The 17,780-nt window shown below is 41.3% G+C and overlaps 3 protein-coding genes across 7 annotated transcripts in view; 2 read left to right on the top strand and 1 right to left on the bottom strand.

Annotated features, from left to right (window-relative positions):
- The window catches only part of LOC134868371 (syntaxin-2-like), a 71,608-nt gene extending 64,683 nt beyond the window's left edge, over window positions 1-6,925 (top strand). The window contains exons 1-9 of one of the 5 annotated variants that reach the window (XM_063889448.1): window positions 940-959; window positions 3,696-3,758; window positions 3,843-3,942; window positions 4,642-4,716; window positions 5,095-5,168; window positions 5,330-5,438; window positions 5,712-5,785; window positions 5,889-6,026; window positions 6,114-6,925. In XM_063889448.1, coding sequence (XP_063745518.1) covers window positions 3,714-3,758; window positions 3,843-3,942; window positions 4,642-4,716; window positions 5,095-5,168; window positions 5,330-5,438; window positions 5,712-5,785; window positions 5,889-6,026; window positions 6,114-6,302 — 804 coding nt within the window. In that variant the 5' untranslated portion in view covers window positions 940-959; window positions 3,696-3,713 and the 3' untranslated portion in view covers window positions 6,303-6,925. Of the gene's footprint in view, window positions 1-939; window positions 960-3,103; window positions 3,343-3,695; window positions 3,759-3,842; window positions 3,943-4,641; window positions 4,717-5,094; window positions 5,169-5,329; window positions 5,439-5,711; window positions 5,786-5,888; window positions 6,027-6,113 lie in introns of those variants that run through there. The other 4 variants (XM_063889446.1, XM_063889447.1, XM_063889445.1 and 1 more) reach the window with 4 other exon arrangements.
- A 766-nt stretch (window positions 6,926-7,691) lies between these two features.
- Window positions 7,692-9,755, bottom strand: pgam2 (phosphoglycerate mutase 2 (muscle)). The gene is made up of 3 exons (XM_063889449.1): window positions 9,242-9,755; window positions 8,880-9,060; window positions 7,692-8,149 (listed from the first exon to the last, which is right to left on the bottom strand). The coding sequence occupies exons 1-3, from the start codon at window positions 9,656-9,658 to the stop codon at window positions 7,980-7,982; spliced, it is 768 nt and encodes a 255-aa protein (XP_063745519.1). The 5' UTR covers window positions 9,659-9,755; the 3' UTR covers window positions 7,692-7,979.
- A 3,106-nt stretch (window positions 9,756-12,861) lies between these two features.
- nefla (neurofilament light chain a) lies at window positions 12,862-15,780 on the top strand. The gene is made up of 4 exons (XM_063889443.1): window positions 12,862-14,009; window positions 14,132-14,256; window positions 14,596-15,011; window positions 15,099-15,780. The coding sequence occupies exons 1-4, from the start codon at window positions 12,966-12,968 to the stop codon at window positions 15,503-15,505; spliced, it is 1,992 nt and encodes a 663-aa protein (XP_063745513.1). The 5' UTR covers window positions 12,862-12,965; the 3' UTR covers window positions 15,506-15,780.
- Window positions 15,781-17,780: the final 2,000 nt, after the last annotated feature.

Here is a 17,780-nt window from a genome sequence, read left to right as displayed (position 1 = left end):
ACAATAGCATGTTACAACATATTCAGCTTTGTCCCTTTTATCCCAAAAGGAGCATATTGTCTTGGCTGTAGTGGCTTGGACAAGAATGCTGGCAGAAACAATGTACCTGGCTTGTTCCTCTGCTTTAGCTTTGGTATGAACTGGACTGCCTGTTAATTAGTAATTAACACCTCATTGTTGCCTGAACTCTGAAGACTAGCCAAAAACAACATAATTACCTAAGCTGGGCAATGTAGGTATCATCTGTCTAGGGGCTGTAGGAGAATATATATAGTGGCCAAGCATGAACCCTTATGAGACTCACTTTGGACACCTTTTATCTTAAAGGGTAAAAGACACTTATAATATTTGTTGTTATACAGCACAGCATCCCCATTGTTATAAAAGCTAAAAGCCATATCTACAGTATATGATCTCCTTTGCTGACTCAGAAGCCATAAAGTGAACCAGCTCTAGATTTACTGCCAGTGGACTCTGTAATCTACCTTCTTTGATCTGTTGAAATTGCGCGTAATATTTATGTTGCCAAAATAAATAAAGTAAATATTGGTTATTCATCATTAAATGTGGATCTCTCAGAAAACCTGAGTCCAACTTCATTATGTAGTATGCTAAAGTGCTGATACAGGTATTGATTATCATATTGCAGTACACATTTAGGGCAAAGAGAGATTGCATTTTCTATCTTCACACACTAATGTTAAAGCTACCTCTAGTGGTGGGAAGAAAGAATTGCATCAAATAATAAAATGAGATAACTAAATCCCAGAGATACCTTTGTAGTGCTGACCCTTATAAATAACAGTCTGAAGGGCATCACTGAAGTGCAGCGAGTTCATGCGAGTTCATGTGGTGTTTTTGTGTTCCTGTGTGTGTTCTACTTCCTGCTGTTCAAAAGACAGAAATCTGTTTCGCTCTGACCTCGCTTTTCACATTTTTCACTTGCAGGTTAAATTAGGGTAAGAATTTCAACTTTTTTTTTTACAATGAACTTGATCTAGATGCATGGGTACAACATTCGATTGGGATTTTAAGAACAATTAAAAAGAAATGTAAAGCTTTGAAATGCACAAATCAACATGATTAAATACGAAAAATGTAATATAATTCAGGGTGCTCCATGTTTCCAGGCATGTTTAGCTGTTAAGGAACAATGCTATATTTGACCAAATATAACAAAGAATAACAAAGAATTAAAGGACTCGCTTGAAACAGGTGTTGGGCGGCAGTCTCTTTTATGTCAGTTAGTGAGCAAACATCCTGCCCCGCCTTGATAACGTTTACCATCTGCCTTCAGAAAAGATACCGTTCCATGTTCGTAGTATTTATGGAGTTACAAACAAGATTTGGGCTTTGTTTTAAAGGTTTAACTCGTTTAATGTCTCTTGAGATCTTCTTTCTAGCCTAGGCCTACTTTGTTTATAGCCCCTGGTTAAATGGATGATAGTGTTCTACTCACAACAAGAAACCAAAGAAGTTGCTAAGTGCCCACAAGCATTCTTTGCATTATTTATGAAACCCAGCACTTGTGATAAAGAAATGAGCTTGCCAGTGTGTGTTACTCATGTGAAAAGGCCAGGCTGTAGGTCTCTGAAGAATCTGTTAGTCTTTATTTCTTGAAACAATCTTAGTCTGAGGTTGCAGATGCCCTGGCCCTTTTGTGTCTCTGAGCACAAGTTCACCTTTCTGGAGAGAGGAGGAAGACCCTCGGAACTGACAATGTTGCAAGTCAATTATACCAAAAGGTCAATCCACAGCTCTGCATATCAAAACTAAAAGAATGGGATCATTGTATTCAAGTGTTCTTGTTATTCTTATTTGTTGTGATAACATATATTGTGATACACTTCATTAGCCTTTATTAAAGATTATAATGTTGTATTTAAGTAGCCAATGGTTTATAGGACAAGTATTTCAAAATAGTCTATTATATTATCATTACGAGTCAAATTCATTTTATTGGTTGCAGTGGTTTCCACTCTGCTGCACTCAAGGGGTCTGTTGAATGTATAATGCGCATGATGCAGACTTTGGTTTTAGTAAGTCAGAATATTGAGAACAACGCAACCCACCTTCATTTTTAACATTACGTGTTTTTATTTTATTTTATTTTTCCTTATGCAGGTGAGCTTTCAGTGCAGTGTATTTTGCATTGGGCCTAGAAAATGTCTAACTCCTTGAGCTATTTATTTCTCAACTGCAGCTTGGATCCGTTGAGACTGCAGTGTGTCAGTCTCTCCATGTGCTTCACAGAAATAAGAATTTATCTACAACACGCACTCCTTCCCATAAATTCGAAGTACATCATTTGTAAAGGCAGGCATCCGTAGTGCCATTAAGCTGCACCTGTGCAAACAGCGCTATAGTAGGCCTGAGGGTTTTCAGTTACATTTCAGGCAACAGCAGGTTAGTCAGGAACGGTGACTTGGATTTTGCCCAAAACAAGACTAATGAGGGCTGGCAGGAACCTGCAGATTGGTTTGGCACTGGTGCATACAGCCATGTACTGTAAAGGCCATGTTGTTAGAAGGTATTATATTTTAAAACAAAGACTGTGTTGAATATTGTCCAAATCTAAAAAGACATTGGACCCTTGGGAGCACACTAACAGCACACAACCCTTTGAGATTTCCAATTAAGTTATATCTATTTATTATGGCTGCAATCATTCTAAATGTCCTAACCATGACAGTCACCGCAACAAGACACTGAAAACAAATGGTAATGTTGCATTGCATCTGCCGAAAAATAAATAGGAGCAGTTTGGGTATTTTTTAGCATATGACAAATAACTTTTTTGTGACTTTACTTCTGCAGATAGAAAATAAGTACAGTGACAAAATCGATTATGTAAAAATGTATTTGTGTACAATTAAAAAATAATAGTAATAGTTACAGGCAAATCATAATACACAGGATTAAAATTGAAATAACCAAAAAACATACAAAAGTATTTTATTTTTTGGACAGCGACTTTAATGCATAATAGCATACTATTCTGTCATGACGATGGTGATATAAACCATTGGTTTGCAGTGTGAAGGTAGGCATGTTAGCTCCACCCACGGGTAGGTCACTCCCTGGTTATGCCTTATATGTTTCTCATCATACTCGACCAACTTTACACCTAACATTAACACCTTTAACACTGAAAAACAGAAACTCCTCGATATCTTTATCTTAATCCGTTGAAGGCAAGTCGGTCTACCTGTTTAATGTAGCTTTAGCTTAAACACACAGGTGAGGGAGCTTCTTTGTTTGCTAGTTTGGACGTTGGCGCGCATGCGTGCTCGCGCTCATTATTCCAAAGGTGCGCTCAGCCCACAGGAGGACACACTGCAGGTAGAGGACGAGCCATATCGTAAATAGCGAAAATAAAAGAAATATCGATTGTATCTCACCGTTGTTTGACCATATAATAATGCCCGCGCGCTGAAGCAGTTGTAAGCAGTTGTAAGCTTTTTACAGCAAGCATTTACCAACAGTTTTGGGGAGTTAAAAGACTAACTTCACCTGAGAACGGTAAAAAAACGAGTTATACATCAAGCTAGTGCTGTTTATGACAGCAGCGTAATAAAGCAGATAATGGAATTCATTTTAAGGTTGAAGCAGTCCATATGAATGTGGCATATAACCGGAGTGGAGCAACAGGTAAGGTTTGTAAGCAGCCTAATGAAATTCTCCTTTTTGAACAGCAGCTGCAGCAGGATGATATGACATCAGAGTGCAAATTCAACATGGAGGATTTCTTCCAAACGGTAAACTTCACACGTTGGGTCCTGTTTTTGTCTTTTTATATTCTCTTGCCCAATGTCAACTGTTGGTGTGTGTGTGATGTGTAGGTGGGGGAGGTGAAAAGTCTCATTGAAAAAATCTCCTGTCAAGCAGAAGAGATAGAGAAGAGACATGGCGTCATCCTCTCAACTTCAAACCATGACAAGGGTAAGCATAACGCATCATTATTATACTCAAATATGCACATCCTGTTGGAAAAGCACCCATTAGCTGAAGATCTTTTCTAAAAAATAGAAAAGTAGAAATTTGAGATGCCTTCGTTGTTGTGCAGAGGCTCTCGGAGATCCATCCCCTCCTTCAGGGCACACAACATGGAAAAGACAAACAGAGCAAGAAAAAAAAGGGGCTCTTAAGCCTTAACAAGCAAACACACTGATGGAAGAGGGGTTAACCCACTTAATGTTATCAAACAGAAACAGATAACATAGGTTAAAGATAAAGCAGTTTAGGGCTTCAATTGAATGTGTTTGTCAACTCATAGATATACAATTAGAAAACCAAACACACATATGCTCCTACACCATGACAATAACATTTCACATCAACAAAAAGCCCAACAATAAGTGTAAACAAAACCATTATCTAACAAGCCGCTTCAGGTGCTATCCACACTCATCTTAAATAATATTGATGGGTTTTTTTGTACATAATTCAACTTGAAAGATGAGGTATGTCGTTGTTTTAAAGTATGTTTTATTTACATAGCTGCCAATAAACTAAAATGTTAAATATGCATACATATACACTCATTTATATTTTAAAGTTAAGGGATCACAAAGTTAATGCATGTAATGTGTCACTTTAAATACTGTAATTATTCCTTCTATGAACTCGTAATGTTCTTAGAAGAAAAGGACAAGTTGGAGCTGCTGAACAATGAGACCAAGAAGAACGCCAATTTGGTCCGAGCTAAGCTAAAAAGTAGGTGTTTTTTTATCCTTGCAAAATGTGATTTTGTACAACAGATATTGATTTGATGACTACTGTATTTAAAGAGTAACGCAACGAGTGCAGTTTTTCAGCGTGTGCAATTGTCATTGATTTGTGGCTGTGTACCATCATTGTTTGAAACAATGAGAAGTGACTGTGCAGCACATCGAGCTTCCTCAAATTCTGGAACTGCATAGTTTATAACTCAGAATTTGACTTGCAAATAGTTATAAACTGAAGGCCACTGTACTTTACTATATTGCTCTCAGTAAACACACAGCCTCAGATTAACTGTTTATAGAAATCTGTATAAGACAATCTGCAATTTAACCAGACGCATGGGCATATATTATATCTGTGTTCTTTCAGCAATGCAGGAGAACTCGCTTGTGGAGGAGAATAGTGAAAGGGTCTCGGTAGTTCAGCGTATTCATAAGAACCAGGTATGGCTGTACTTTGATTTCCTGTTAGGCCAGGTGCATAATGATCTGAATTTATTACAGAAAAGCCTCAATTTTTATGATTTGTGTGCAATATTTTTAATTGAATTATTCATTTTCTTTTTGCTTTTGTAATCTGATTTCTGTTCCTCCCCCTTCTTCAGCACTCACACCTGACTCGGTGCTTTGCTGATGTCATGAGGGGCCACCATAACGCACAGATCTCCTTCAGAGAGAAATGCAAAGCACAGATTCAGAGACAGCTGGAGATTGGTGAGATCCCAAACACAAATGGAACCAAAGTATCTTAAAATATATATCTAATCCTCCCCCCACTCGACTCAGTGTTGTGTAAATAGACTTTAAATGATGTTCTTGTCTTGCTGGTATAGCTATTAAAGCTGTTTATATAATAATAAAAGGTAGCCTAGACTTGTTTAATACTTGATTATACAAAGTAAATTCTGTGGGTGAAGTATCCCATGAAACCAGACTGTTCAATCGCCTGAAAATCTCTTCAATTTATATTTTGTGTCTCTATTTCAGTGGATAAAGTGACTACAGATGAAGAGTTAGAGGATATGCTGCACCGTGACAATCTTTCCATCTTCATTTCTGACGTAAGGGCTATTCCCGTTACAAAAACAGCTATTCAATGGTTGAAGATGCCCACTGTAGTTTTGGTTTTTTTTCGATCCATTGGTGTAATTTCTTTTTTTACAGGTCAACTCTAATGCTCGGATTTGCAGCCAAGCTTTGAGTGAGATTGAATCCCGTCATCAGGACATCATCTGCCTCGAGTCCAGCATCAAAGAGCTGCACGACATATTTGCAGACACTGCCATGCTGTTGGAGATTCAGGTAACTTGCTTACGTATTTGGAATTGTTAAATGACGACTGATATAAAGAAATACACTAATGTGAAAACCATTTTCTTCTTCTACCAGGGGGAGTTGATCAACAACATAGAAAAAAATGTGACGAGCGCTGCCGAGTATGTAGACGCGTCTAAAACTGAAACCTACGAAGCAGTCATGTATAAGAAAGACAGACTCAAGATTGGATTTCTCCCAAACTTCTTCAAGTCTTTCAGGAGGAAAAGTGTTGCGAGAAATGCTACAGATCAAAACACCTAAACCATGAGTGAGCTCCTGAAACTGTTTGAACATCCACCAAACATCAACATCAAAGCCTTCACACTTATCATCTGATGGTTCACTGCCTGTCTGCCTCCTCAAACGGAAATGAGGAAGCTGTTATCTTTAACTGAAATCTTTTATTATTTTATTTGCTATCATAAGGACCTGAAATGAAGTGAGTACCGAAGATGAGCCTCGCAAACCTGCTTCAGAGGTTACTAACAACCGAGCATACAGTCTAAAAAAAAAAAAAGCTGAATTTTAACTTGTCGATCAATGTTCAAAGACTCCCAATGCCGAGACTGCAGATGTCTTCAGGTATGTGAAATGCTCTATATCCATTTGAATAATACAAAACTCTTTTAACTCCAATCTACATTTTTAGATGCACCCCAGCTGGTGTTCCCCTCAGTCGCCAGTAGGTAGCATTACAGCATTAGATAGAGCTTTGGATCGTTCACCTTCCCTCCTCTCTGCAGTCCTCTTGTGTTTCTGTCTGATTCTGTGTGTTTTACTAAAGCTATTTAATGTCATGTTGTCTAATACTCGAAGAAATCATTGTGATGTCAAAGGATAAACTATGAGACCAATAGTTAAATAAACCAATGTGGTAAATCCTACATTGCATAACTTGTTACTGGTGTTTTATTGTAACTGGGAAAAGGAGAGTTGTGACAACACATACCAGAATCCAAAATGATGTTCTAAAAAATATAGGTAGGGGTCTAGAATTACCCTTACCCCGCCACACAAAAGCCATAATTCAAGCAACAACAAAAAAAGCAGTCTAGTTTCATGTTTTTTGGCCACCACAAGCAAATGTTCAGCTTAAGTTATCCTCCAGGCACAATGTCTTATTCAGTGTTTTAATAGAGCCGGTAAAGAGCAGGGTGGGAAATCTCATATTATGGTTCAAACCAGTGACTGCTGCGAAGGTCACAGCACATCATTTTAATATTAATTCAAGCATTCAGTGCCTTTTTGTGTCCTGTAAATGGAGGCATTGTTATCCTGAAAGACACTATAAAATGTGTCATCATCGAGTGCTGGTTATCACCTTCAATGTATTGTTACCTTTAATTGGTCACCTGTCTGTGTTTATGAAAGTTGTTTGCTTGAAGGTATTTGTCGCGTATATGCTTCTCAGTGTGATCTGACTGTAGGAGATGACAGGCGAAAACTTTTAGACAAGCTGCATCATGGGAATGCTGCCAGGATGCACCCATTGACCTCTCTCTCTCTCTCTCGCTCTTCTCTCTCAGATTAGATTTCACTGCACTTTGTTCAAACCACTGATTTCCAAATGGGAAACTGAAGAGGAATAATAGAAAAGGGTGACAATTTAATAAGAAGAAGGGAAAGATAAAAAATAAACATACACAGACCTACATAAAAACATGGTTTCTTTATTGGTTGGGTGGTGAGGCCCTCAACACAGGGCTTGAGCACAATTTGAAAGGGCTGAGTGATGTGTGGCTGCTTAAAACAGGGGCCCAGGTGGTCTGCTTTGATTGACAGATCATCTCTCTGTCTGCTATCTAAACAAACAGGCTCGTCTTCGAAATACCCATTAAATATTTCCCCAGTTGGAATGGATAACAAGGCTGGATGAAGGCGGAAAGGTTGAAGAACAAAAAGGGGGAACAGTCTTTTTTTTTCCTGCCTCCTCACGGCTTACTTCTTGGCTTTGCCCTGAGCGGCCACGGCTTCCATGGCCTTCTTCACCGTTTCTTCATCACCGAGGAACGCCATGGGCTTTGTAGGCTTCAGGTCTGCGTCCAGCTCGTAAACGATTGGGATTCCTGTGGGCAGGTTCAGCTCCATGATGGCTGCATCGGACATACCTGGGAACACAGACAGACAGATAGATCAGCAAACAGAACAGAGGGAATGTAATCGATACGCAAAAAGGCTGCCTGGGCCCAGCTCGGCAGACAGGAAGGACAATCTTACATAATAAATGTTATAAGCAATACAGGTTTGCTCTTTCTCTGACCGTATTTTACATTTTTATCAAACTGTAACTTATCTAACTTAGTCTTCTTTTTTCTCTGATCCATGTCACCCACTATCCCTTTTTGACATTTACTATTGCACTCTTATCAATGTCTGGCCGCTCCTTGAAAAAGTACAACCTTTCTACATAAAGGTCGTGACTGTAACGGGAACCAAGCTCATGACCCTGTCCCTGAGCTGAGTCCCGGCATGCTATTTATATAACTCTGTAATCCACAACTGTGTGTTTGAGTGTGTGTGTGTGTGTGTGTGTGTGTGTGTGTGTGTGTGTGTGTGTGTGTGTGTGTGTGTGTGTGTGTGTGTGTGTGTGTGTGTGTGTGTGTGTGTGTGTGTGTGTGTGTGTGTGTGTGTGTGTGTGTGTGTGTGTGTGTGTGATGCAAACACACAAGTGTCTGTGATGCATTGCATTGAAATGCTGATTTCAAACCGAAATATTAGGCTAATTCCTTATTGCTATTTCGCTGTGGTATTGTGAAAATGTCCACATTGACCTCTACTATTCCCTGCAAACTGTCTTCTTTTTATCTTAGCTTTCTACCTGCAAGCTGCAATGCTCACCTTCAAGATGCTTGACGATGCCACGAAGGCTGTTTCCGTGAGCAGCGATGATGACGTTCTTTCCGGCCTTGATTTCAGGAGCAATGACATCATTCCAGAAAGGCAGGGCGCGGGCGATGGTGTCCTTCAGGGACTCGCATGTAGGGAGCTCACCGGGCTTCAGATTCTTGTAGCGCCGGGACTGGAGGTACAATAGTAGACGGTTGTTTATTCCCACAACAATTGACAGAAGTTATAGCTGACTGATAAATCAGTTGAAAAATCATTGTGTGTAAGGATTTTTCGTCTGATTCTTGAGAAAAAACATGAATGTATTGCATATTCTATCTCAGTCAATACTCCTTCTCTCCTTGTTGTCTCACCTCACTGATGATTTTGTTGTAAGCGTGTTCCTTGTCCATGGGTGGAGGTGGAGTGTCAAAGGAGCGGCGCCAGATCTTCACCTGCTCCTCTCCGTGCTTTTCCGCCGTCTCGGCCTTGTTGAGCCCGGTGAGGCCTCCGTAATGACGCTCGTTCAGGCGCCAGGTACGATGCACAGGCAGCCACATCTGGTCCGTGCCTTCCATGATGGTCCACAGGGTCTTGACGGCGCGTTTCAGCACGGAGGTGTAGCACACATCGAACTTCAGGCCTGCATCCTTGATAGCCAGGGCTCCACGCTTGGCCTCCTCCATGCCCTTCTCACTGAGGTCAGCGTCGAACCAGCCGCAGAAGCGGTTCTCTTGGTTCCAGGCGCTCTCACCGTGGCGAACGATAACCAAACGATGTACGGCAGCCATGTTTACAGTGTGTCTCCTGAGTTTTACTTCCCTCAGCCCTTCTAAATTGTGCACACACACACACACTGTCTGACCAACAGTGAGCCCAAGCCAGCATACCCACTCTTTTTATAGCCGCCTGGATAGTGGCAGTGCATAGCAGACAGGCCTCTTTAACTTCCCACCTGTGAGAGCCATTCATGCTCTGATGGACGTATAGGCCCCGCCAATAGAAGCAGGCCTCTGCTGTGCTGGAGAGACATGTGGTGGCTGGAAGGCCAGAGGTCAGATATAAAGCCAAAATAGCAACATGACTTTTAAACTGAGATCTGCGGCACAGAAGTGTAAAGATCAGAGTTGGCTGCAGAGTTCATTGAAAGTTAGATCACTGAGAGAGAAACTGCAGCTCATTACACTTTAAGGAGTTTATATGTTTAGTATAGGATATTTGTTTACAATGCATTTATTGTCTGTATTACAATGGCAAAGAGGCCTTACACAGGTCAACCCAGTTTCAACAGTGGTAAAGGAAAGCCCAACAGGTTGCCAAACAACCACACATACAACTCACAAACTAACAACACTTCTGCTACTACTCTTGCAGCTACAGCATGAATAATGGTTGTTGTTTATAAAAAGAACAGGGTAATAATGGAAACAACAAAAGACATGAGTGAAAGAGTGATTTTCAGTCAAAAGAAAAACTTTTATAAAGCATCCCTTACGATCTCAAACTACATCTTGACTCATCTTAAAGAATCGACCTGTTTAAATCTTAAAAAATACATCAGTAATAACAAACTAAAACATGTTTAGGAAGTGTTATTACTGTCCATCACCTCTAGGAGTTGCTGTAGTATCATCTCTACATGCAACATATCTCACTGTATTAAAGAACACTAAGAAATCCTTGCATTTGATCTAATAATGTCAGTAAGACACTACTAGATGCACATTAATACATCATTATAGCATGAGGCTTTGAGTCAGCATCACTACAGAATACTGATTCAGGTTGTAGTTATTCTGGAGTTGAGGACTATCTACCGCCACTGAGATAAACAAAGCCAAACATTCCACAGTATCGTCCATGAAATCTAATGTTGGGAAGCACTCAAACTTTCAGGACAGAGATGAAGGAGCTGATAAAGTGGAAACTAGCCACAGAGCCAACACTGTCAGGCAATGTCATTCACTACTGCCACTCCAAATCAAACTAGGATCCATATAGAGAGAAAAAGAGGCAAACAATAATCCAGTAATAGGATATTAATTGAATTTTAGGCTGAATGCCAGCCTGAACGATGTGATAAGGATAAAGGGTTAGGTTGTGTTCGTACAAGGTAGGGGCTAACAAAGATGATGGTGAAGGAGAATTGAGAACCGTGTTCATGTCTCCTAAAAGGATATTAATAATTAGTTTGCTGGGTTTGTATCAATGACATATTTGATATAAATTTCCTGTTTCCTGTGAAATCCCTTTTGTTTGTAGCTGCATTTCTATGACAGCAAGAAAATAATTGTTGTTTGCAAAATGAAATGGGAGGGCTTGGAATATGGATGTCGCTGCATTACAATGAGTCGATTTGAAAGTTCACGTGGTGCTGTTATTAGTTCGGCCTTGATGCATAGGAATATAATAGGTAATCATTTGAAAGTAAGACTAAGGCTGGACTTTTATGTTAATTAGCTTCACCCGGGAGGGAGGACAGGCATCAAGCCAGAAATTAGCACATTTAGTGAGTTAATTTGTCGGGGAAGAGAAGTTAATGGTCTACTTTCTCTCTCTCGTTACCCACAGGTGCTGTCTGCCAAAAATCGCAGCAGTGCAGATTGTCAGACTGCTGTTAGTGTGGGAGGCAGTGTACACAGGGGAGTTATGTGTGATCACAACTGTTACGATGACTCAGCCTGCAGCAGAGTCCATGCAGCCCCCCCCCCCCCCCCCCCCCCAGCCCCGACTCAACCTCACACTTGCTGCTTCGCTCCGGTTTGGGTTCAGCACCGTCTGTAAGTACAGGGGGCCTTTGCTGCAATCACTGCAATGCTCTTTATGCATGGAGCACGAAAGCAAGATTAATTTCGACTGCCTACCTGCTGAGATACACACACACATACACACACACACACACACACACTCACACTCACACACTCACACAAGGAAAAGAAATGCAAGTCCGCAGCTGGATGTAATTGACCTGCCAGGGTTTGTGTGCATTAGATAAGAGGGACTGTTATATAGAATTGAAAGGACATGCTGAAAAAAGGCAAACGAGGTGTTTCTCTTCTCAGATATATAATACAAATTATATTAACATGTTTAGGTTAAGATAAGTCATCGTAACACTTGATATGTATATCCATCAACCACATTTATTCATACACAGACAATGCAATTTACCTTTTAAGTGTAAGGTTTTCACTCACACAACACAAACATTAACTAAAAAGTACTTCTAGATTCACGACATCTTTTTTTCTACCTGTTTTAGTGAATTTGGATCATTTATGCTGTGAGTCTTTCATGAGATACTTTTACAGTATCAAAACAGGTCTTAAAATGTATACTACATATTATTAATCAAAATATGCACTAACTATTAACTCTACCTTACAGAAACACAAAGAATGAGAAAAGATGGCAACCATATTCATTTAATTATTCTTCTGTATAGTGTCTACAGCATGTTCAGGTGAGATTTTATCACTGCAGGTCTTTTGAGGTTGTGGATGTAGCTCTGCTCTCCACCAGAGGGAGAGATGCTGTGTCATGGTAGTAAAATCAGGACACCCCCTCCCCCTTTTCTCTCTCCCCTGCAGTGAGGATAGCACAACAAGTATGTTTTTGCCATGTTCTTTTTTCGCTATATATTAAATGTAACTCCTAACAAAACTATCATAGTAGTATTCAGTATTGCTGTGGTCAAATTCCAGTTGGGGTTCTATGTTGTTTGTATTCAAGTGATACAAGTGATTTAATTAAGAAACTAGGAGGCAGGTTACTGTTATGACAAGAAGTATGGAAGCTCATAACAAATATACCCTCCTGTCTTTTCTTTTCTATATCTTTTTCTCATTTCCCTCTTACACTCGCTCCAATTGATCCTCTCTATCTCTTTCTCTCCGTTGCAGTGTGAGCCTATCGAGTCTGCACTGTCAGAGCTTGTGGAAAGCGCTTGCGTCAGAGCTCACCATCCTGCTATAAAAGCACGAACTGCTGCAGCAGAGAGCAGTGGAGCCTAAACCTGAGCCCTACATACACCTCTACACACACTCAAACAAACACAGAGAGGAGAGGGAGAGCAGCCTGTCCTCCCATCAACCCACCATGAGTAGCATCGGATATGACCCCTACTACACCGCCTCGCCGTACAGGCGTTGGTATGCCGAGGCTCCCCCTCGTGCGGCGGTAACAAGAGGGAGGACGCACTCGGTCTACTCCTCCCATGCTTCCCCAGTGTCCTCCTCCCGTGTGCAGTACTCCTCTCCCGGACGGATGCTGCTCTCCTCCTCCTCCAGAGCCTCCTCTGTGGAGCTGGAACTCAGCCAGGCCGCCCAGATCAGCTCAGAGTTCCGCACTGTACGCACCAAAGAGCGTGGCCAGCTGCAGGACCTCAACGACCGCTTTGCCGGCTTCATTGAGAGAGTGCGTGAGCTGGAGCAGCAGAACCGTGCACTGGAGGCAGAGCTGCTGCTGCTGAGGCAGAAGCACAACGAGCCGTCCCGCCTGAGAGCGCTTTATGAGCAAGAGGCCCGGTCCCTGAGGGCCGCCGTGGACGAGGCCAGGGCAGAACAACAGGCCGTCCTGGGACAGAGGGAGCGGCTGGAGCAAACCCTGAGCGCCTTGCAGAGTCAATATGAAGAGGAGATGATGGGTCGAGAAGAGGCTGAGGGCAGGCTGATGGACACCCGCCGTGAGGCCGACCAGGCTGCCTTGTCTAAGGCCGAAATGGAGAAGAGAGTCGATAGTCTGCTGCAGGAGCTGGCCTTCCTCAAGAGGATTAATGAAGGGGAGGTGGTTGAGCTCCAGGCCCAGGTCCAGATGAGCGTTCAGGTGGCAGTAGAGTCTGAGGCCGCCACTCCAGACCTCTCCGGGGCTCTCAGGGAGATCCGGTCCCAGTATGAAAGGCTGGCAGCGAGGAACATGCAGACAGCCGAGGAGTGGTTCAGAGGCAAGGTGGGCTCCATGACCGAGACCGTGGCCCAGCACAGCGACACCATGAGAAGCTCCAAGGATGAAGCGGGAGAGTACCGCCGCCAGCTCCAGGCCCGCGTGCTGGAGATCGATGCCTGCAGAGGCCTCAACGATTCCCTGGAGAAGCAGCTGCACGAGACGCAGGAGAAGCAGAGCGCCGAGATAGATGCCATGCATGTCAGTAGTGGCTGCAGATATCATGATGTGTTATTAATTATTCAGAGCTTTTGATGTTGGTGGTTCAGTATAACTTAAGATTTCCATATCATGTTGTATATGTGGGTTTGTGTTTTATTCAGGAGACCATTGCAGAGTTGGAGAGTGAGCAGAGGGGAACCAAACAGGAGATGGCACGCTACATGAAGGATTACCAGGACCTGCTGAATGTCAAGATGGCTCTCGACATTGAGATTGCTGCATACAGGTGAGAGTCAGACTGAGAAATTCTTCTGGGAATCTGAAAGTCTAAAAGAATCATTGAAAACAAAGCTTGAAAGTCATTTAAGGTGAAAATATGTTTTAAAGCTAAAGCATTTCTCATGTTGGTTTTAATGTGGCTGTATTTGTTAATGTCATTAAGTGAAGGGCACAACTGAATGTAAAATTGATTTTAAATAATGTCCCAAATACTTCTATTTTTGTAAACACATTCTGGGATAAAGCACTACTTAGAGATGTTAAATCATTTAATATCACACGCTGAGGTGTTGTGTGTTTTTGAATGGCCTCTATGACTTTTCTGTCTATTTACCAACCTCTACAGAAAGCTTCTGGAAGGGGAAGAGTCTCGCTTCAGTGGGGGTGTGTCCTCTCTGTACAGCCACAGTTTCTCAACGCCCACGTTCACCCGGCCCCTCCTCTCCAGCATGAGCTCCGGCACCTCCTACATGATGTCATCACGCCTGTTCAGCTCCAGCCTCAGCACCACCGAGGGAACCATCTCCGCCAGCCACGCCCAGCAAGCAGAGGCCAGCCCTCCTGGGGAAGAAGAAGAGGAGGAGGCAGAAGAGGTGAAGGAGGAAGAGGAGGAGGAGAAGGCAGAAGAGGGAGGAGAAGAGACAGAGGAGACAAAGGAGGAAGAAGAGAAGGAGGATGAAGAGGGAGGAGAGGAGGAGGGAGATAAGGAGAAAGAAGATGAAGAGGCTAAGGGAGATGAAAAGGCAGAGGAGGCAGAAGAGGGTTAGTGCATTGTTTTCTTTTTAAATGTTTTAATGATCAATTAAACTTAAATGTGTTCAATAATAATACAATTCTCATCTTATACAGGTGGTGATGAAGAAGAGCAAAAGGAAGAGGTGACAGAGGCAGCTGAAGACGACGGGGAAAAAGAGGACAAGGAAGAAGGACAGGAAGCAGAGGTCAAAGAGGAAGCACAAGAGGAGGTAAAAACAGAAGCAGAGGACAAAGATGAGGACGCAAAAGAAGAAGAGAAAGACAAGAAGGAAGAGGTGAAGAAAAGTGAAGAGAAGGAAGAGGTGAAGAAAAGTGAAGAGAAGGAAGAGGTGAAGAAAAGTGAAGAGAAGGAAGATAAAGGCGACGCAAAGAAAGACGACAAAGCCGACGACAAAGATGACAAAGCTGCTCCGAAAATAGACGACAAACCTGACGCCAAAAAGGAGAAAGAGGCCAAATCCGAAGCTGCAGAAGAAAAGAGCACAAAGGGTAAAAAGTAAGCCAGTAGCCTCAGCAAACTTCAATCAAGACTGTCCTTTAGCTTGATAACCAGTAGAGGCATTCATGCTATGCCCTCCAGTCTGCTTTTGGTGCTCAATAAAACAGTCTGATAGCCATTTACAGCAACAAATCAAGATAAACTGCTTGCCAAAATCCAGTGTATTCCATAATGGTCTGTGTTGCACACTTCCTGATGAGTGTAAAATGTGTAATTGCTGAATGCAAAAGTGATCGTGTGAGTTTTTGGTGCTTAAATAAACACCTCTTAAAGCTATCTGTGTCCTCGATTTAAGTCAAGCATAAAGAAGTGCTGTTTGTAACTTATTTGAGAAGAATTAGATGTTTCCATTCATTCAGCAGATTAGAAACATTTCCAGAGACTCATTATATCTTAACACATCTTTCTGATATAGGTCAAACATTTTCCAAATCTCAAATTACCCCCCACCCCAGACTAAACCAAGACAAATGTCGAAGTACAACAATTTGACTCATCTCATAAAATATAACCTAAAACATGTGTTGATACTACAAAACGAAAAACGATATTGATATTTCCTACCCCCACTTTTAGTCTTTGTTTACCCCTTTTCAAGGATATAAAAAACCCTGTTTATTTACACTCCCATAATGCTTTGGTGGTTGTAAACAGGAAGTAAAATGTTGCCTTGTACTGTATGATTAGAGGTAAACAACTTGAGCCTTGTTTATTTAACTGAACTTTTGACAAATTGTCTCCATTGAAAATATAAATGATTAGCTATTAGCAGTTCCAGTTCGCAAAGTTTCCATGGGTTAGCAGATCACCGGACTCCTTCCTACCTGACGCTCAGGACGCATTTAAGACGAAATCTCAGGTGAGTTCTGCTGTTAAAAGGGACGTGTTGTTTCTTAGTTTTTTCGCGGTATGTGTTACGTTTAAAGGCAATGAAAGTAGGAAGTATGTAAAGTGTGTAAATGGTTGACTGAGATATGACTCTGAAAAGCGTGTCTCGTTTTCAAGTAGCTTATCCTGTGCTGCAGTGGCAACTGCTTTCTCTCTTGGTATGCAGGTCAATTCTGCGTTTTACCTTTAAACATTCACTCCAAAACCCAACATATCCTCCTTACTAAATGTATCACACTCGGGTTTTAGCTACAGTATAACTTCATAACTTGGTAGCCTATGACAATGTCATGAACTGCACATCATGCTAGCTTAATTAGCTAATATTAAGTTGAAGTCAGTTTCAGGTCGGATATTCGCCAGACATTCACTCGCCCTCTGTGTTTAGGGATCAAACTCCCCGCTAATGAGAGTTATGATGTGTCTCAAGTGGCACCCCTTTCAAGATAACTAATGTGTCATCAATGGATTTTTCAAAAATATTTAAATAGAGGATCTTTTCCCCTCGTTTTTCAATAGCTTTCCTGAGACCCATTGACCCATTGAGTCCATACCAGATACTATTAGCCTTCTACATAATACCAACACCCTTACACGTTACTAGTAACATACTTGGGTTGTTGACGTGACAAGGCAATTTCGCTGTCTCATGAGATAAAAATGAATTTAATTCATACTTTTAACATTTTAAATGCTGTAAAAGTTTAAAAATGTCTCTGTTTTGTAAAAATGTACTGTCATAAATCCAGACAGTTTTTCATATTTTTTATTACTTTGAGCTAAATGTTAAAATTGTCCTATGGTGTGACTGTCCCAACCTAGGTTCAATACATATTAACTTTTATAAATAAATAAACAAAACTCAGGAATTCTTCTAAACACCCCTGGCATAATTGTGTAAGTGTCTATTTTAGTAAGTACCAATGCTTTTTTCTATACATATATTTCTAAGAGTGTAGGGATTTATTAAACTTTGTCACTGAAAACAATGTCCTATGGTGCGACACCATACCCTTATTTTGAGACGGGCAATTTCATGGACAATTATCTCTTATTGATGGACCCCCTCTAAAGTTATTTGACTGAAGACTCCAAAGAAGCCCATGACAAGTGCACATGGTAAGTTTTTCTATCATACGTGTTCAAACATTTACATATGTTTTCACACCAGTGAAAGTGTTGAGTTGTGTTGTCCTTTGGTGTGACTACCTTAAATGATATTTTTTGATAAAAATCTGTGTTCTAAACAACATAATCATTGAGAATTATGCAAATGTGTTTATCCATATGCTAATCAGAATTAAGCTAGCAATGGCAGGTCTATCAACTGACACAGAAGACTAAATGTCCTTCGGTGTGACAGTAAATGTCCACTGGTGTGACGCTTT

Source organism: Eleginops maclovinus, chromosome 8 (genome assembly GCF_036324505.1).
Source record: "Eleginops maclovinus isolate JMC-PN-2008 ecotype Puerto Natales chromosome 8, JC_Emac_rtc_rv5, whole genome shotgun sequence".
Taxonomy (NCBI): domain Eukaryota; kingdom Metazoa; phylum Chordata; class Actinopteri; order Perciformes; family Eleginopidae; genus Eleginops; species Eleginops maclovinus.
Note: the sequence above shows the minus strand (reverse complement) of the source record. Positions and strands in the feature narration are given on the sequence as shown.

What these genes read in the sequence shown, in the direction of transcription:
- nefla (XM_063889443.1), top strand. Translation starts at nt 12,966, where the DNA reads ATGAGTAGCATCGGATATGACCCCTACTACACCGCCTCGCCGTACAGG. An exon ending in ATTGAGATTGCTGCATACAG is followed by an intron (nt 14,257 to 14,595) that starts GTGAGAGTCAGA and finishes CAACCTCTACAG; the next exon opens with AAAGCTTCTGGAAGGGGAAG. An exon ending in GGCAGAGGAGGCAGAAGAGG is followed by an intron (nt 15,012 to 15,098) that starts GTTAGTGCATTG and finishes CATCTTATACAG; the next exon opens with GTGGTGATGAAGAAGAGCAA.
- pgam2 (XM_063889449.1), bottom strand. Translation starts at nt 9,658, where the DNA reads ATGGCTGCCGTACATCGTTTGGTTATCGTTCGCCACGGTGAGAGCGCC. An exon ending in ACAACAAAATCATCAGTGAG is followed by an intron (nt 9,061 to 9,241) that starts GTGAGACAACAA and finishes TTGTACCTCCAG; the next exon opens with TCCCGGCGCTACAAGAATCT. An exon ending in CATCGTCAAGCATCTTGAAG is followed by an intron (nt 8,150 to 8,879) that starts GTGAGCATTGCA and finishes CTGTGTTCCCAG; the next exon opens with GTATGTCCGATGCAGCCATC.